Below are 18908 nucleotides of genomic sequence, written 5' to 3'. Positions count from 1 at the left end.
ATTTTTTATGGCCAAAAACATGGATCATTTAAAGAAACCAACTTCTAAAAAAGTTACATTCGAGGCCCCGTTTGGTATTTTCTTTGCAAGAATACCATTCCGATTCCAACTCTTTGGTTGGGCAGAATTGGAATCCCATTCTCATTCCTGTTGGAATGACATTCCTCTGTTTGAGGGAATGGCCATTCCTTGCCCTTCCTTGGGAATGAAATTTCATTCCTGTTGACTCCCATTTCCATTCTCATTCCCCCATTCTGGCAGGAATGAAAATGGGATTCCGATTCTACCCAGCCAAACAGTTGGAATCGGAATAGCTCATTCTGATTCCGATTCTAAACCCTTATTCCCACAAACTTAACGGGGCCTAAGTTTTTCAGCTATGGATGATTATTGGTGATTTCTAACAATTAGGTTCTAAGTAATTTTTGTCAGTTATGAAATTTATTTTGTTTCAAGCGTGTGGGTGGTACCAATGTTGTCAGATTATCAGATAGAAAATGGGGGTTCTCGGTCACCATTTTTATCCAAAAAAGATTGGCTGTGTTTCCTATCACCGCCATCTTTTCAAGCAATGACCAAGCCATGGAATTCGGTTAAGTTACTCTGGATTTTGTGCATATTTTATATTGTTATTTGGTGTCAAACTGTCAATTAAGTATCATTAGTTGTTACATACGCTAAAAGGAGAAAATATTATTTCCATTGCAATAAACATCAAAATGCCGAATTCTCTAAACGTGGCTTTCACGAAACTCAAAGCATCCAATGTTGTTTGAAACAACTTGAAAACGTTCAACCAAACAAGAAAAAATGAAAGAGCAAAATCTGGCAGAAACACCTTGGATAAATGACTCCATTGTCGAACACCATCCAGATCATCGGGTGACCAATTCAACCATCGGAAGTGGTTCTATCTGACAATACTAAACTAAGCTGTACAAGCACCCACGATCCTATGCAAAGGACCAGCGGCAACCATTTGGTTGGAACGAAGATTTCCTACTCATTTTTTTCTACCCACACATTACCCGCCGTGAATTGCAGTCACACATTTCACAACTCAAGACTGCAATTCATGGGGGATAGATTGTGGGTAGAGAGTAGTGGGCAGCAAATCCGCTTTGGTTTGGTTGAGGCGTTGAGCCCTATAACGCACAAGGGTCATCTTATTGGTTAAGTACGCTGTTCATGTACAAGAAGTAGACACCTTAAGCTACATAAACATTTTTATTTTTTGAAAATTTTAATTGCTTTAGAGCTGCTAATAAAGGATTAATTTAATGCATGTTTCATAACTGTCTGATCTTAGGATTAATTATGTAATAAAATTGACAGATTTTAAGTTTGTTTCTTTGACATGAAACACCCCGAGTAATGAAGGTGTTGATGTGTAATATTGAATCCAGGGATCAATGCGAACTAACTGAGGCATTAATCTAGCAAACTAGATCAGGGTTTTAAATTATTGGAGCAAAATATGAATGATATATAAAACAGAGAGCTTTCAAGTTTTAAGAATTAAGATTTCAGTTGCAAAACTATTCCTACGTATTAATTTGTTTAATTCACTAATTGCCTTTTAATTAATTCTATCTGAATCCAAAATAATATTAATAGGTAGGGATCAAAATTCACACAGATTCTTCCTTTTGGCTATTCTTTTCATTGATATTTAATTGTTCATCTTATGAGAAAAAAAAGTGGAAAATAATGTCCAGAAGGCTCAGTTTGGAAGTACAAACACAAATATGTAGAGTGCAAAATCTTACATTTTGTATTATTTTATATGTATTTGTACTGTATATATTTGTATTCGTACGTACTCCTTTCAAATTGAGCCAAAATGTCTGCTTCGCAATGCTTTTTATAGATGCATTCAGGAAAGTATTGATACATCTTGATATGTCGAAATTAGTGTATTGATACTATCCATACTCTACCAATATGATGGAGGCTGGAGCATATCATGTTAAAATTTTGAACCTTGGATAGGGGCAGAGATAGGGGGAGCCATGGCCCCCCTATGGTTTAGAAATCCCTACTTGTGTTTGTAAATTTCCCCTTCCCTCTACTCCCCACCCCAATAGTCCCCTTCCCCCATATGGCCCATCGATATTTACTTATTCGCCCCCCCCACACCAAATCAAAACTTTCTTTGAAAGCAAAGTGTAGTTAGCTAGAGCGGAGATGCAGAGTCCGGATCTGCTCCTCACATGGTGTGCCTCACAGTATGTCCTGGCCGCACATCGAAAATATCTTCTGTACTTGTATTTATTATTTATGAGAGATGTTCTCAATACAGAGTGAAATGTGGGTGTGAGGTTCGCTCTGTGAGGAATAGATTCCAATTCAGAGATGCAACTATCTGAATCCATAATTCCATATCCATATCTAGTGGATTTGGATCTTTCTATAAATCCCGTATGGGCTACTATAGATCTAACCCAAGACTAGGAATGGCAACGAGGCGGGTTCGGGGTGGGGATTACATTCTCCATCCCCGGCCCTGACCCTTAAATCACCTCCATCCCTGTTCCCGATCCTTGGCGAGGAAAGGAATCCCCCCTCCATCCCCAACCCCAACGGGGAATTCATCTCCATCGGAGACCTGAATCCCCGACGAACTGGAGACAGAGAGTTTGAGTCTCTGAGAGACTTAGAATGAGAGTCAGAGAGAGAGAGAGAGAGAGAGAGGAGAGAGAGAGAGAGGACCATTGCGACTTGTGAGAGCTGAGGTCGGCGATGAGAAAGAATCCGAAGGGCGAGGCGATGGCGACGGCGGTTGGCGATGATGACGAAGGTTGAAGGAAGATTATAGAACTGAAACTCTTCTTTGAGTATCTCTTCTTCGTCCTCTGTTGAGACTCGAGTATCTCTATCCTCTGTCCGGTGTTCGACGACGACGGGCGAGTGGCGATAGTCAGCAACGGCGGCCGGTGGTCGATGAATCGGCAACGAAGACAAACTAACGAAGGAAGACGAAGCTAGGGTTATGTCGAAGACTCAAAGTCGAAGGGTTTTACTATCGAGTCATCGAGTGTTTTATTGTTTAAGTGTTTTACTTTTTTTAAGTTTTAATCTTTTAAAAAACAAATAATGATTATTATAATATATAATTATATATATTAATCGGGGATTCAGGGTAGCCCCATCCCCGACCTCGCCAAGATACCCCCCATCCCCGACCCCGTTAGATCGGGGAGCCCGGGTACCCGTCGGGGACGGGGAAAATTGCTACCCCTACCCAAGACTCCCGAATGCATAAATGGGCTGGGTGTGAACCCGGCAACCCGCCTCAATCGATCGGTTAGGGATTATAGACACGATTAGAGTGGACCGGGCCAACTCGCCCGACTGGAATGGATCTTGGACTCCACGATCTTGGACTCCACTATGTCTTTAACAGCATATTCATATTGTCTAATGCAGCAGTGACCAGTGAGCGGATTATTCCTCGGAAGAAATTCAATTTCAGTTGAATGTTAATTTTGAAAATAATCACTAATCAGGTCTCTGTTAAATAAGAATAAGGTCAAAATAGTCATTATAGTTACCAATAAGAGGGTCAAAATTGTCATTTAGATATGTTGAAGGCCCTAAAAAGTTTTTTTGTAGTCGAACCTTGTTCTTTTACGTCCATTCTTTACATTTCCCTACAGTTCCGCCGCAATGACCTTAGAGTTAATATCGACCTATAAAAATCTGCCACGTGTACTATTTTTTGACTGAAGACTTTCTAAAATTAGAAACTTTTCTGACATGCAATCATTACCGCCTTTATTTTCCCTTGGCACTACTACTTGAGGGAAGCTTAACAGTCACAATTAATAAGTAATGCTAACCGTCCGATCAATCCTTTAATCAACGGTCACAGTTCCCCTGGAAATCAATGTCATCCTCTCTCTTACTACTAATATCAGAAAACCGCAGAGCACCACATGGTAATACCATTCTACTCTCTCTCTCCCTGAGTTTCTGTTGTTCTCTATCTGTCCCTTTCATGGAGTTTGAAACAACCTACAGAGATGATCTTGCTCTGCGGCCGGTATCTTGGTCGGAGAATTGCTTGGAACCCCATCTTGGAGATGGGTTTTCTCTAGAGGTTTCCTCGTCAACAGGATATTTTCAAGAGCTTTGGAAATTTGTTGATGGATCATCATCAGACACGGAATTTGGGTTCTCCACTTTATTTTTTGATCATTTGGAAGCGATAGCAAGTGGGTATTCGACAGTTTTGGATGTTTACAAGCCTAAGCCTATTACAGAAGATTGTGGAAATGGGATCATGGAGATATTTCAGAATACAGGCTTATTGAGTTATACTCAGAGAACTCCGGAAACCACTGTGATAGAACTGGATAGAAGCCATCTGTTCCTGCAGCGAATTGAATCGCCTAACTCTGGGCTGCCAGATGAGATTTCATGTATAACTTGGGAGAATGGACCATACAAGGAAGTTGGGTTAAAGAAGAGGAGTGTGGCAATGAGAAAGGCAGGAAAATTTCAAAAGAGAAAGAACGTAGTTAAAGGGCAGTGGAGCACTGAAGAAGACAGGTAGGAAATATTCTATTCACTTGTATTTGTTAATTGAATTTCTTGAAAATAAGCAGTAGTCTGAGTTTCCATCTTTTGATGTTACTTTGTTGGATTTAGAAGTAGAATCACTGATCATGTAAATATGCATTTGCAGCAAACTAGTCGACTTGGTAAAGGAGTATGGGATGAAAAAATGGTCTTATATTGCTGAGAGGTTGGAGGGCAGGAAAGGAAAGCAATGCCGAGAGAGATGGTACAACCATTTAAGGCCTGACATTAAGGTTCTTTCATTCTCTCATTCATCAAATTTTCTGCATGTGGAGGTCTATATATCTAATAACTGATGGTTGAATTTTAATTATTTGCAGAAGGATGGATGGACTGAAGAAGAGGACACGGTTCTAATCCAGGCCCATGCAGAATTAGGAAACAAATGGGCAGAGATTGCGAAGAGGTTGCCAGGAAGAACAGAAAACTCTATAAAGAACCACTGGAATGCAACAAAAAGAAGACTGCTTTCAAAGAGACGATGCCGAAGCTCGAAATGTTCAAAATCAAATTCCCTCCTACAGAACTACATCAAGAGTTTGAGTAGTACTGCAGTATCAACCGGGCCGGATGAATACCTACAGAACATGTTCACCGACTCATCAAACGCATCAGTTCATACTACGATGGAACCAACAACTCAACTGCAGAGCACAGATTTTTGTCCAGGTGATGATCCACCGGTCCCAAGTGATGATTCTAATGATGCATCGGAATTTTCTTTTGCTACGACATTATTTTCAGTGGAACACGGTATTGAGTCTTTGTTTCAGGAAATATCGTGTGCAACAGTTCTGGACAAGCAACATTTGGATATGGGTGATATGGCTTTAGATATGATTACTCTAATGGATGGTGAAGTGAAGAGGGAAATGGATTTGTTGGAGATGATCGCTCAAAGCAACCCCATTTAGATATCACCATTGCAATATAAATTTCGAGCTACGTTCTCTCTAGGGATTAAACTGCAGCATTATTGCTGGAAAAATAAAGAGATTAGTAGTATTAGCTTGGAAGGTTATATTTTATGTTACTTTAGAATTTATAATTTAGAGCAAAAGCAAGGAGACATTAATGGGTTGGTAATGCTAAAGAAATAGGAAGATAGGATATGGAGATATCATCTCCACGCCCTGATGACCAGTGAAGCTTAAACCATGCAAGCCATCGTATAAATTAGTGAATGGAGATTTTTTTTTCATCTATTTCTGCTTATGATATTCATGAATTCTCTGTTACAATGTTCTATCATTTTGTAGCTTTCTTCTTTTTTATTTGGCTATGAAGGTGCCAGTAAAAATTGGCGTGGTTTAAGTGCTTAAATTAAGATTTACAGATCTTAATTTGTCATTAATTATTTATTGAAGTACATAAATGTGTAATTTATTAGTATTAAAGACTATGAATAGGATTCCATGCATTATTTTGCTTTTTAAGGCCTTCCATTAGCATTTCGGATTCCAAATGGAAAAATTGAGGGTGTTGGAACTTGGAAGCATCCCACTCTTGAATTTTTTACGCGGTGATCATTTGTGACCAATGGAAACCACCCGATTGATTGAATTCTGGGTGGTCCACTATAATATCTACTCCTCATCTTCTGTCCACAAGAATCTTACCCACGTCTACCCACAACACACTATCCCGTGAATTGGGAATATCTCCCCGCTCATAATACTACATAAAAGGATGAAATATTTTCCATATGTGGTTGCGATATTATGTGGGTAGACGTGAGCAGAATTCCTGTGGGCGAGATTCGACTCCACTATATCCTGGTTTGAGGGCATCCATCATATCACCATGTAATGATTTGCCGATGCTGAACTAAAATAAATAAACAAAAAGGCATTCTAAACTGATGTGAATGCCAAGTTACGGTTTTCCAAGTATCAAGTTTTTTCTTTTTTTAGAAAAAAAAGCTTAATTAAAAGATTAAAATACAAAATAAAGCCAAAATCACACTCATAAAACAAGTATATTTAAAATTAGGGAAAATTCTCATTCAGTACCCAAACTTTCAAAATGTGACAACCCAGTACTTGCCGTTAACCAGTCCGTTAATCAACTGTTAAGCAACATTTGAAAAGTCAAAAATGCCCTAAGAATGCAATATAATTCTCTTTATCAACCATTCAAACATTGACAATAAAATAAACAGTTCTAAATTATAGATTCTTCTAAACAGTCACCAACCTTTTTGAATAGATCATGAAGAGGCTAGGAATAGGATTTGGGATTGTTCAGTTTTTTTGTCAACGTTTGGATGGTTGATAAAGAGAATTAGATGGCATTCAAAGGGCAATTTTGACTTTTCAGATGTCACTTAACGATTGATTAACGGACTGGTTAATGGCATGTACTGGATTGTCACATTTTGAAAGTTTGAGTACTAGATTGTCACATTTTGAAAGTCCGACCACTAGATTGTCGCATTTTAAAATTCGGGTACCAAATTGTCACTCGAGCCAAGTACAGGGTATTGATTGGGAATTTTCCCTTAAAATTAAACCTAACTCTAACAATGCAACATATCTCTTATCTTCTAAATACTTGGACAGACAAGGGAAACCCTTAAACTCACAAAAAGAAACCAAACCATGACTAGTCAAGATGTGGCTTGACCTATTATAACTAAGGTTCAAAGTATCGTTACGTATCGGCCCATATCGGCCGATACATATCGTTCAGGGACCCTTTTGATACGCCCCTACAATGGGTGTATCGGGGGTCTGATTGGTTCAGGGGATGGAGGGGTCCTAGGCCGGCTCCCCTGAACCAATTTTTAAAAAAAAAATAAAAAATAAGTATCAAAATGCCTGATACGCCCCTACCGACGTATTGGGTGTATCTATATTTTGAACCTTGATTATAAGTTTTAAAGGCAGAAACTTCCAAGTTTGCACAATCTTAACAACATCTAATAGGAACAGTCTCCTTTTAATGCATAATCAACCAAGTGGCGAGTTCGAGACTGTATGTGTGATCTAGGCCCTCCAAATGATATATTAAGATCAAATGAATCAATGATTCAGTCATTCCACCTGGTGGTGCCAAGATGAATCAATAGATGTGGATCCTACTACTGGTGTCCAAAGATCAAAGCTACAAAAAAGCATTCTTTGTATCTTTTTCTCTTCCCTTTGTTCCTTTTTATTAACAAAAGATGCTCAGTTTTTAGACATGCTTTTTCAACAATACGCTCCATATAAGATCATTTGATCTTATAAACTAGTAAGTTGCAGCTTACAATAAAAAATTTTCCTTTCAATTCTGTTGGTTTTGGTATTTCATTGATCATAGAATCCCCCTGCTCTAATCATCTCGTCAGCCATATGAGATGTTATTGGAGTGTCTCCTCACAGAAAATGGTCCTCACACCCACCTTAAAGCACGTTGCATTTGGATCATCTCCCATACTAATATGCTTTCATTCACGGGGAGATGTTCTAAATACACGACTGCAAGTGCTGTGAGATAAGTGTGACATTTCTATGAGTAAATCTGGTCATCCAAAATCTTATTACCATATCATCATCATTATCATCCAACCCTTATCCCATCTATATGGGGTCATCTACATACCCCTCCTGCTGTCAAAGATAGGGATGCAAATGAATTGACTCAGGTTTGAATCAAAGTATATCCGAATCCGATCCGATAGCACATATTGAAGATCCAATCTGATCGGATCTCACATATGATGGTTTGGATATGATCCGATCATATTCAAATTCTGAAAATTTTAATAAATTATTAAAAGAAAAAACATAACAATTTATATAAAGAATGCAATATAAATATATATATAGAGAGAGAGATTAGATAGGATAGGGGTGATCCGAATCCAATCGGATTTTTCAACCGAACCCTATTATCCGATCCAAAAAATCAGATAGAGGATGACGAGAATCCGAAACAAATAGGATCAGATTCAAATTGGCTCGGATCACGATCCAATCCATTTGCACCCCAGTCAAAGACTGAATGGAAGTGCACGTCAAGTGCTGCACAAAAAAAGTGCAACAAATTCCATTCCAATTTCCGAAGGAGAGTCAGAGAGGATTTCAAATTGATTAGCAGACGCTGATCGAAGATGTAAACCAGTAAGGGATTTCAAACATTTAATAATAGTATAATACTATGCCATAAATTAGAGTTCGTGTGCCCTGTCTGCTCAGCTGTCGGCTATCCCAGACCCAGACAGTTCGGACCACTCGTAGTTCTAGTGTTCTACGATCAAACATTAACCAGTGTGTATTTTTTCTATCTGAATCCCGAAAGCAGTCCCCAAGAAAACACACTTTTTTTAAGCCCAAGAAAACACATTTATTCCACCCAAAAGGTGAGCTACAGAACAAGTAAAATATGAAGGAGACGAATACAAGATTCAACTCTCCCAGGCTTAGCACATCTGCCGCTGGAAAATTTGTACTCAGGAGCGGCAAAAAAATAAAATTATCCCTATAATGAGATTTCTGCCTGACCTAAAAGGCTAAAACTAACAATTAGAAACATTGAGATGGATTTATACCCAACAAAGTTAACACATTTTCTCCACAAAGAAAGGAGAAAAACAGCATCATGCTGTTTTTGACTTCGGCTTTATCCGCTTCACTCTTGAATACAAGAATACTCCAGCAAGAGCCACCCCAGTACCTGCAGTAACATCCAACCATTGGCAAAAAAAGACAGGATGTAAGAATAATGAGAGGGTTTAGAGTTGATCGCACCCAAGATATGACAAAGAGTTTACCAAGAGAATTGATGGGAGAGACAGGTGTTCCGAAGAAGAGAACCGAGGTCACAATGACCACCACCCGCTTCACACAATTGCCCACAGAGTGGGTAACAGGAGATACCCTTTGTAATATCATGTAAGATACCTGCCAGATTCGAACTGATTAAATCAGAACATTTCAATGACGAGTGAATCACAAAAATTTTAACTGTTCTTTTCTTGTAAAGTAGAAGTGTTAACTTTGCTCATTCTTATGGTAAGCTACTACGATAAAAGGTGATCGTATTCATAGATCTATACAAGGTTTGGAGCTCATGTGTCCCTTCAGATGTAGCATTTACGGTGTGGACTGCTTTACTTAGGAAATGTCTCACAAGGACCAGCCAATCAGACAAGGAATGCCACTAGCTGATGACCAATATATTGTGCAAATTGGCTGACGAATGTACTTGGCACCTCCTTATTCTCTGTGATATCAGCTGAGATACTGTGTGCTTATTTTTAAAAATGTGTGGGGTCTATTAGGTCTTCCCAACAACAATTAGAGACTTATTTACTTGCAACTAAAGAATTTGATCACCAGGGGCAAATCTATGTGCAACTTTCCCTACACAATCTTCTGGACAGTATGGAAAAAGAAAAGAACATGCGTATCTTTGAAAACTGAAGCACCCAAAATTAGTGCCAAGGTCATAGGGACAACATGCTCATGACTATCTGCATTTAAAAAGAACTCAGGAAATACATTGCTTTTTTACTACAACACATTGTATATGATAAATATAGTCTTCTTTGTTTTTTCTTTCCTGGTCGGCATCTCTGGGCTGGGTGTATAGATCCTGATTGTACATAGTCCACACTTGTAATCCTGTTCTTGTTGATTATCTTCAGATAATACATATGCTTGATACTTGATTTTCCTTAAAAAGAAGGGTGTTCAGTTGTTCACCATAAATGTAAGACCCCAGAAATACATTAACACAAGGGAAAAAAATATACCTCAACTCTTTCACACTAGTTGGAGAGTTAACAGCTAAAATTCTACAAAGTTAAATCTGAATTAAAAGTAGCCTTCATACCAGTAGTCAAACTAGGCTCATACAAAATATTAATGCGGGTAACTTGGTTTTGGAAGTGGATGAAGAGTAACAAAAATTTAAAGGCTGCAAGTATAATTATGAGCTTGAAATTGTCTAATACCAGCCTCAAAGATGGGAAGCCAGGGTATTGTTACACCTCTTCACACTTATGCTTTGTGAGTCTGTCTGCAATTCTGAGTCACATTACGGCGTTACATCATATTTTTGGGAGAATACAATTTTTTCTTTTTTAGGAACAAGAAATATCCCATGTGGAAAAAAAAGGAGAAGCTCATTTGCTCAAGTCCATCTTCATAAAGGTGGGTGAGACAGAAAAATGGTTTTACTGGGATGGTAGATTTATTTGGTCATTTTCTTAAGATGCTTCCCAAGCGATTGGAATTCCTATGTTACTAGTGCAAGAATGCAAATCTTACCAATTGAACTTCCTCCCCTTTTCAAAGGTTATATTCTACCAACAACATTTTCATAAACAACCACACGCATAGATATGTATGATGTGTAGGGACACAAAGGAAGCAACGCTTTATCATTAATTAATTGCCCAACAGAATATGAAAATTTCTTGACCACTGCAATGCTTTTGAATTACTCCTTGTAGGAAAAAGGTTTACGAGGCTTTGCTAGCATTTTTCAAGTAGCCAAACTCCATAAGTGTGGAGAATTCTACTCTAGGTAAACTAGCACTTGGAAGGCAATCAGACAGAACAGTGAAGTGGCTTCCAGAAGTATAACCTTTAGAGAGCACCAACTACAGACACCATTTAGCATATTATTTTTTGGGATAAGTTGCTATTTGGCAGTATTATTCTTATTTTTATCTATATTTAGCAGATGTAGTAAAGAGTTTGAAGCTTCTCAAGCAATGAAAACATGCTTTCCAGAATGCAGAATATGGAGATATATGTCACAAAAGAACAATAAGACATAATTGTATTTCTCAGGAAGATTTAATATTCATGTGCTCTAAAATAAAGTGACAATTGTGCAAGGTGCCAACCAGCTGGTTGGTAAGGTCTACTGCTGGTTGTAGTGGAGACTTGGGATCGAATCCTGCCTGCACCTGGGTTGGGGGGTTATGGGTTGGAAGATGGGCTTATCCCCGTTGTGTAGTCCTTCAAATGGAATCAAAATAAAAAAGTGACAATTGCAGAAAAGAGTTGCAGATTTAGTTAGATGCATCAAAGTGATTCTTAACAACAACATGGATTATGAGATTATTTGAAATAAAGAACCAGCTTGCATTTATAATTTATGAAACACAATTTTTTTTCATTTCCAATATTCCAATGTCTAACACAGCATCAATATATATTTTGAGCTTCTTTGACACAACTAGATTGTCCAAAAGCATCAAATCCTTCAATTTAAACATTGTAGTCTTGGTCATTCATTTTCAGACTGATTTACCAGCTTCGAGTAAAGACCTATACCAGCTTCAGACTCATTTTCAGATTGATTTCAAGGGTCTAGTTTCGGATGGTCAGGATTCCACCTTCTCGGTCAAGAAGGTTTGGCGTGCTCATATTCCCCCCCAGAGTTTCCTTTTTCGTGTGGGAGGCTTGTTTAAAAAAACTAAACACTTGTGATGTGTTACAGAATAAGCTCAAAGGCAGATGCATCTCCCCTCATGTTTGCCCTCTTTGCCTCAATAATGGCGAGATGGCAGAGCACCTATTCCTGCACTGCCCAATAACAAGGAAAATCTGGTGTTTCTTCCTCAATTTATTGGGATACAGTTGGATGTTTCCTGAGCAAGCTTTGGATCTTCTGCAAAAGTGGCATGGAAAATCATTCATCAAAAAAAAAAAAAAAAGAAAGAAAGTGGCATGGAAAAGGTCTAGGAAGCAGGGGTAAGCTCTATTGCTATTGGAGTACGGTGACCCATGCAGTGATGTGAGGTGTTAATTCTGAAGTTTTCAAGCGTATTTCTCTAACTGACCTTCAGAGAAATTTAGCAGAAGTCCCCTACTCCTCTCCTGGAAATGGTTTAACTCAAACACTTCATTCTAGGGAGGAGGATCTAATAACTCTAAGCTTTGATGGTAGTGCTCAAGGATCCACAGGTCAAGCAGGAACTGGAAGAGTAATCCATGGGAGAGGGGGGAACATCTTTTGGGCTTTCAGCGATCTGATTGGGAGCTGACGCTACCAAGGCAGAGATCTTAGCTGCTCTCACAGGTCTAGGTTATGTCAAAATGTCAGGCCTTTCCTCTCTATCCATCGAAGGTGATTCCACTAATATGACAAAATGCCTAAGGCAGAAGAAAGGAGGACCTTGGAGGCTTGCTCATCTGCTGAGTGAAGCTAGAGATATTTTGGATTCTTTGAATGTGAAGAGCGGAGAATCTGTGTTTTCTGATAGTTCTTTGCCTATGTAATTCTGTTTCTGCCTCATAAGGCTCCTGTACATCTTCTCTTGTTAACTTTTAATAAAATCTCAGTTAACCTTTCTCAAAAAAGAAAAAAAAAAGTAAAGACCTATACTGTTTCCTATGCAAAAAAAAAAGTATGCATATGCTTGAGAGACATAACAAGAGTATAAAAGAAGGAAGAAGAAGAAAACTTGCCTGCTGATAAGCATGGAAACAGAGCCCAGCCAGTAGAGATCTTATGCATACCTCTCTAACATTCAAGCCCTGATATTAATGAAAAAGAAAAAAAGAAAGTTGAAAAAGAGGATATGCTTCTGAACATCAGGCATAAGAAAATATGCGGATCAAAAGTAATTTCTTCTTTCTGAGGTAAATTGCTCACAGCTGACTGCAGGTATGATGGAGTAAACTTGACACCTTCCATGAGAAGAGCCACAGGAGCTAACAGGATAAGTGACATGATCGTTATTATTGAGAAAAGAGTGATATTGTCCAGAGATTCCTGTTTAGTAAAATAAACAAGTTAAAAGTCCAAATTTCAGTAGGAAAAATTTAACAAGCAAGCACCAATGCAAAAGATTGACTATGCAAATGGCAGGATTAACAATTAGAGCAATAACAAAGCACAATAAGGAAAAACATTTCACTAAATTAGGCACCATATGGCTATACTGATATAGAGCTTGTGGTAGTTTCTTTTACACTGCCAGTCCCAAACCCCAATGAAGGAAGAGGGTTGTCCCAGGTTTTTAGTTGACACAAAACCTTAATCAATCCAGTATGAAGTTATGAACACAAATCCTGAACTTCTTGTACAATGTTAGGGTGCTACATGGCTCTTGATAGAGCACAATGGTGGGACATGATACGTATACCTGGCCTCCCAGGTAGTTAGGATTAAGGATTTAAGATTGAGTTGAGTTGAGCCAGAGGGCATGTAATCACTGTGATAATGCAAAAACATAAATGGATACACATCTTAATTAGATAAATTACCTCTTTCTTAACCATAAACTTTTTACTGAGGACATTACGAGACTGGTTAGTCACGTTGGAAGCCATTGCACTCCAAAATCCAGCCCTATTTCATAGAAGAAAATGACAAAATCATACAGATTAAATATTAAATATAAAATCTAAACTGAATTGTTGTACAAAGAATCAACCCACCATGTTCAAAGGCACGTGTGCTTCTCCGACCTACCTTACTAAGATCAGGAGAAATTTAATTTGCTTACCAGTTAAAAGAGGCCTCAGTTAGTGATGCCAATGCTACTCCACCAACAATTGGTATAAGAGAAGATAACACCCATAGAGTGGGCATCTGTAAGCATAGGATAATTAAAAGTTAGAGAAAGAGTTGGATGATAAGGCATTAAAAGGTTGTACAAGAATAATAAATCTATAGAAATTTCTTAATTATATCCTCCTATAAATATATGTTTGAAAACTTGATGTAATGGTAAAATCCATTTTTTTGGATAAGGTAATAGTAAAATCTCAGGATGATGTGTGTCTGTATGTGTGTGTGTGGGGAGAGAGAGAGAGAGAGGTTAGGTCCATTCAGTCCACCCCTCCCAAGACCCAGATAGCTGAGACCAACATTGGGTAATGGACCTTTTTTATATGTCTGAATAAAGTTACAAAACCAATGTGTTGAAACCAAACAAGGTGCCTAACTTCTTTGATTGGTGACTCATGCATGAAAAAAGGAAAAAATAAAAATAACAAGAAATGTGAACAATAAAAAACATGATATCAGAAAACAATAGATTAATAGAGTAGTTTCAAACGGTTTGTCAGATAGTTCATTTGCAACCTGGTCAATAGCGCAACAGTGCACACTTGCAACCTGGTTCTATTTTAAAATACTGCCCTTAACTTTCTTATAGTCAAGGCAGCCTGAGTATCAGATTGTAGATGAAGTATTACTTCAGGTTGTATAGGAAATTGATAACAACTTGGATGTATATAACTATATATCACCTCCTCATACTCAATAACAAGCTCCAATTTCTGAAAACTATGATGTCCCGATTCTTGCATTGTATAGTCAATATAAGAAAAGCCATAAAATGGCATAGAAAAGGTTACAGTGAAACACTAAAGAAGCTAGTTAGGGGAAAATTAACAAGAAGATTGGACCTAGAATAAATATTCTACAACAGAATTGGGGTAACCAAACAAATAATGCTAAACTCAAGCTTTACCTCTCCAAGAAACAAGGCTGATAGAACAACAGAGAAAAAGGGCTCCATAGCTTTGATTGTATGCGTAAATGAAACAGCAACTTTCCCAAGACTCATATTGGTGAAAAGGTTTCCTAATGTGTGCACCATAGCCAGTGGTAGGATTGCTAAAAGCTGCAAGGTCAGCATTCACAAGCAAGATGTCAGGTTCAAGTATAGGTAAAATAGAAGCAAGTATTTGAAAAATAATTAAATACCTGTGCACCACTAATCTTGGGCCTTCTGTAGAGATTGAATGTCCACATAAAAAAGACAAAAACAGTCCCTACAGAAAATTGGAATGTTGTGACAGTTACTGGGAAGGGATAAACCTTCAGAACCTGAAAGTAATCAATAGCGTTATTCATCAATGCTATTCTTAAGTATTACAGAACATTGAGAACAATATTAAAACCAGGCAGAGAAGAAGATGGTTAGGAACCACCTAAATGGTGCACGTTTTCTGTCTGAAGTCAGTCCAGTTGAAGAGAAATATTTGTATAAACATTGAGTTAAAGATTTGTGCTTACACTCCAAAGGTGACAAAATCAAATATGTAAATGCAAAGTAATCCTTATAGTTGATTTGACAATAACATATACCTTTGAACACCACTTAGCTTATATCTTCATTCATGAGAAGTACAAATGTACCTACGATTCAATAATTATAGTTGGCAACACAAAAAGTAACAGAAACAAATGAAAAAGGAAATTATGAAACTAGCAAATGCGAAGTTGATGGTGATTAGAAACAAAATAAGAACAATTGCAAAATCATAATTCATACAAATACGGAAATGGAGCAAATAAAAAATAGAGAGAGAGAGAGAGAACGAAAAAACGCATGAGCTAAAAAGGGAGAATGTACACCTGCTTATTGTAGATGTTGAAGTAGATGTTGAAAAGATACCATAGGCCAAACAAAGATCCGAGCTGCAAAGTCTGGATCAAACTGACAGATTTGGCGCTCTCACCTGCGCTCTCAGGAACCGAGGTTGCATTGACGCTAAAATCCTTCGAAAGTCCATCACAAATGGGAGATGGAGAAGACAACCAGCTGCCGAAATGCGACGAAGAACATAGCGGCGAAGATCTGTGGATCGAGGAACCAGAGACGCCATGGGCAGAGGTAAGATCGAGTGATTTTGGAGAAGAAGAAGAAGAGAACGATATCGAAGTTAATCTGGTGTTATGATTCGGAATCGGAGGCTTTCTGGTTTTGAGAAAAGGCGTCGACGAAGAGAGAGCTAATGCACTGCTCTGCATTTTGTTCAGCAGCCGAGAGAGCGAGCGAGAGAGCGAGAGAGATGGAATGTGCAAAAGACAAGAGACAATGAACGATTTTGACTCAGCCGAGTTGGTGCCTTCACGCCTGCGATCGTCTGATGGGAATCTACATAGCACAACTTTGTAATGGAATAGACAATAAGCCCCATTTTGACACGAATGCATATTGTCTCGAGGAAGATGGAAGTAAGGCTGATACATGGGTTTGATAGTTGATAGTGGGTCCTCTACAACAAAAAGTTTGCCTCTTACCATGGCCTCAAGATACACCGCAACATTTCCTTGTATATGATCTTGGAATCTCCGTCATTGAGACAAGTTGGCAACGAGTTGTTCAGTGTCAGTGGAATCCACGTCGATTTTTAAAAACTTAAGTGGCGGGGACCCGTACGATGCATGGATTTGTTAAAGAAAAATTAATCTAATATTATTTAAAATAACTAATTTTTATGTAATCTTTATTAAATTATTATAAAAATATTTTAGGAATTTAGATTAATTATATCAATAGTTCTTAATAAAAATAATAAATTATTATTAATTATTTAGTGAAATAATTATTTTTTCATATTATCTCTTAATGCCCTGTTTTATTTATGTTACTTTATTAATGAATAAATGTTATAATTTTTATAAATATTATTTAAATATTAGTAAATATATAAAAATATGATTCTTAAACTATCCTTATAGTTTAGCTAATTGACTAAGTGTATCCTTATTGTTTGAAAATTGATTAGCTAATTGAGTAAGTGTACCATTATAATGTTTCTAACAATTGACTAACTTCACTCTTACTGTATTCCGTCAAAACCCACGTAGACGTGAGACCATGTGATGTTTTAACATTCTTTTAAAACCCAATATTACCCCCTCCCTCGTCCCCTTCCTCTAACCGGCAATCCCTTCCTCCTTTAGACCTACGGTCTCATCTCTTACCTCTCTCTATTTTTCTTTCTCTTACCTTGGGCCATGTAGGTGTAATCGCTTGGAGGAGCAAATCTCTCGATTTTGATGGCTGACGGAGAGACGAGAGGCTACTAATTGAGATATACTGATGACTGACGTAGAGACCGAATCAAATGTGCAGTGGCAACTTCTATTCCATCAATACCAGATATTTCAGCAACAAGAAAGAAAGTAAATCAAGGAGAGATCCCGAGAAAGCGAAACCAAGAAGACCGTCTTCAATAGCTGTAGATTCTAATTCACTTCTTCACAAAGCACAGAGAAGGTGATGGATCCTGACTTTCTGCTCCCCAGAGAACTTGAAGAAGGAAAGCATGACTGACTGAAATGTGCGTGCAGAAGGCTGAAAAAATAAAAGAAAGAAATATCAAAAAAAAAGGAGAGTCAGGAACCCTTCGTTTGAGATAAGATCCGTCTGTAGAGACCAAGTGCGTGCGAAGGTCGTCATCAGAGTCGGATGACAACGCTCGCTTTGAAAACTCTGAAGAATCGCCTCTGTAGTTTCACCGTCAGGCTTCAACTTCACATGCAAGACCAAGTGCGCCAGTACCCTCACTGGCTTTGATCTCGCCTTCTTCTTCAAATGCTTCTGTTCGGAAGAAGATGGTTAGTTTTTTATTCTTTTTTCTAATTGGTTTTCTTTTGTTGTTTCAGCGTCTATGTCTGATGTAACCGTTTTTTGGTCACGTACCATTTTTTGTGATGTATAAATTTTTTGGCTAAGTACCTCGTTGATTGACCCGGTGGTGACGTGCCTTGGTGATGAGCTACTTGGTGGCGAACACCCTGGGGGAGAACTACTTGGTGACGAACTGCTTGATGGCGGTCTGGTGGCGAACTGCCTGATAGCGAACTGCCTGGTGGCGAACTACCTGGTGGCGAGCTACCTGGTGGCGAACTGCCTGGGGGCGAACTGCCTGGTGGCGAACTGCCTGGTGACGAACTGCCTAGTGGTGCTCCCTGGTGGCGAACTGCTTGATGGCAAACTGCCCGGTGGCGAGCTGCCTGGTGGCGAACTGCCCGATGGCAAACTGCCTGATGGCGAATTGCCTGGTGGCGAACTGCCTGGTGGTGAACTGCCTGGTGATGAACTACCTGGTGGCGAACTGCCTGACGGCGAACTGCTTGGTGGCGAACTACCTGATGGCGAACTGCCTGGTAGTGCTCCCTGGTGGCGAACTGCCTGGTGGTGAACTGCCTGGTGGCGAGCTACCTGGTGGCGAACTGCTTGGGGGCGAACTGCCTGGTGGCGAACTGCTTGGTGGCGAACTGCCTGGTGGCGAACTGCCTGATGGCGAACTCGTCACTTGACTTGCTCCTAGGCGATCTGCAACTCAGAGGATGGTGGAGCTCCCTGGTGCAGCGCAACCCGACTACCCTCCGCGTGAGGTGATTTTCTCTCCTTTGTAGACGGCGGGAGCTGAGGGACCTGCGAGAACTGAATCAGAGGACTGTTATGAACACACCACCCGGCAACGCACAGCGGCACGGCCATAGGCAGCAGCACACACAGCAGGCCGCCTAGCGGCACGCACCGCCCGGCAGCGCCGCATAGCAGGCTGGCAGCACGCGACACATACTGCCCGACAGGGCGCTGCACGCACACGCCGACACCACACGGC

General features: G+C 39.2%; 2 protein-coding genes across 3 annotated transcripts; one reads left to right on the top strand and one right to left on the bottom strand.

The window, feature by feature from the left end:
- The first annotated feature begins 4693 nt into the window (after window positions 1-4693).
- On the top strand, window positions 4694-6002 carry LOC104593312 (transcription factor MYB119-like). Its single transcript, XM_010253064.2, has 2 exons — window positions 4694-4817; window positions 4905-6002. Exons 1-2 carry the CDS (start codon window positions 4722-4724, stop codon window positions 5496-5498), a joined length of 690 nt encoding a protein of 229 aa, XP_010251366.2. The 5' UTR covers window positions 4694-4721; the 3' UTR covers window positions 5499-6002.
- A 2886-nt stretch (window positions 6003-8888) lies between these two features.
- LOC104593168 (phosphoenolpyruvate/phosphate translocator 1, chloroplastic-like) lies at window positions 8889-16373 on the bottom strand. Of its 2 annotated transcripts, XM_010252898.3 has the most exons (9): window positions 15901-16368; window positions 15247-15369; window positions 15011-15163; window positions 14039-14124; window positions 13797-13881; window positions 13183-13302; window positions 12996-13064; window positions 9341-9470; window positions 8889-9243 (listed from the first exon to the last, which is right to left on the bottom strand). In XM_010252898.3, exons 1-9 carry the CDS (start codon window positions 16294-16296, stop codon window positions 9167-9169), a joined length of 1239 nt encoding a protein of 412 aa, XP_010251200.1. In that variant the 5' UTR covers window positions 16297-16368; the 3' UTR covers window positions 8889-9166. The 2 variants fall into 2 exon arrangements, with proteins under 2 accessions (XP_010251200.1, XP_088758039.1); XM_088901913.1 differs by lacking the exons at window positions 8889-9243; window positions 9341-9470 and adding an exon at window positions 9957-12195 and having other exon boundaries at window positions 15901-16373.
- Window positions 16374-18908: the final 2535 nt, after the last annotated feature.

Source organism: Nelumbo nucifera, chromosome 3 (assembly GCF_055504915.1).
Source record: "Nelumbo nucifera cultivar China Antique chromosome 3, China Antique-T2T, whole genome shotgun sequence".
Classification (NCBI taxonomy): domain Eukaryota; kingdom Viridiplantae; phylum Streptophyta; class Magnoliopsida; order Proteales; family Nelumbonaceae; genus Nelumbo; species Nelumbo nucifera.
Note: the sequence above shows the minus strand (reverse complement) of the source record. Positions and strands in the feature narration are given on the sequence as shown.

Coding starts and splice junctions, on each gene's coding strand:
- LOC104593312 (XM_010253064.2), top strand. CDS start 4,722: ATGAAAAAATGGTCTTATATTGCTGAGAGGTTGGAGGGCAGGAAAGGA. Junction 4,818..4,904: donor ATTTAAGGCCTGACATTAAG/GTTCTTTCATTC, acceptor AATTATTTGCAG/AAGGATGGATGGACTGAAGA.
- LOC104593168 (XM_010252898.3), bottom strand. CDS start 16,296: ATGCAGAGCAGTGCATTAGCTCTCTCTTCGTCGACGCCTTTTCTCAAA. Junction 13,065..13,182: donor CATCATACCTGCAGTCAGCT/GTGAGCAATTTA, acceptor CATTAATATCAG/GGCTTGAATGTTAGAGAGGT. Junction 9,244..9,340: donor CTCTCCCATCAATTCTCTTG/GTAAACTCTTTG, acceptor ATGTTACTGCAG/GTACTGGGGTGGCTCTTGCT.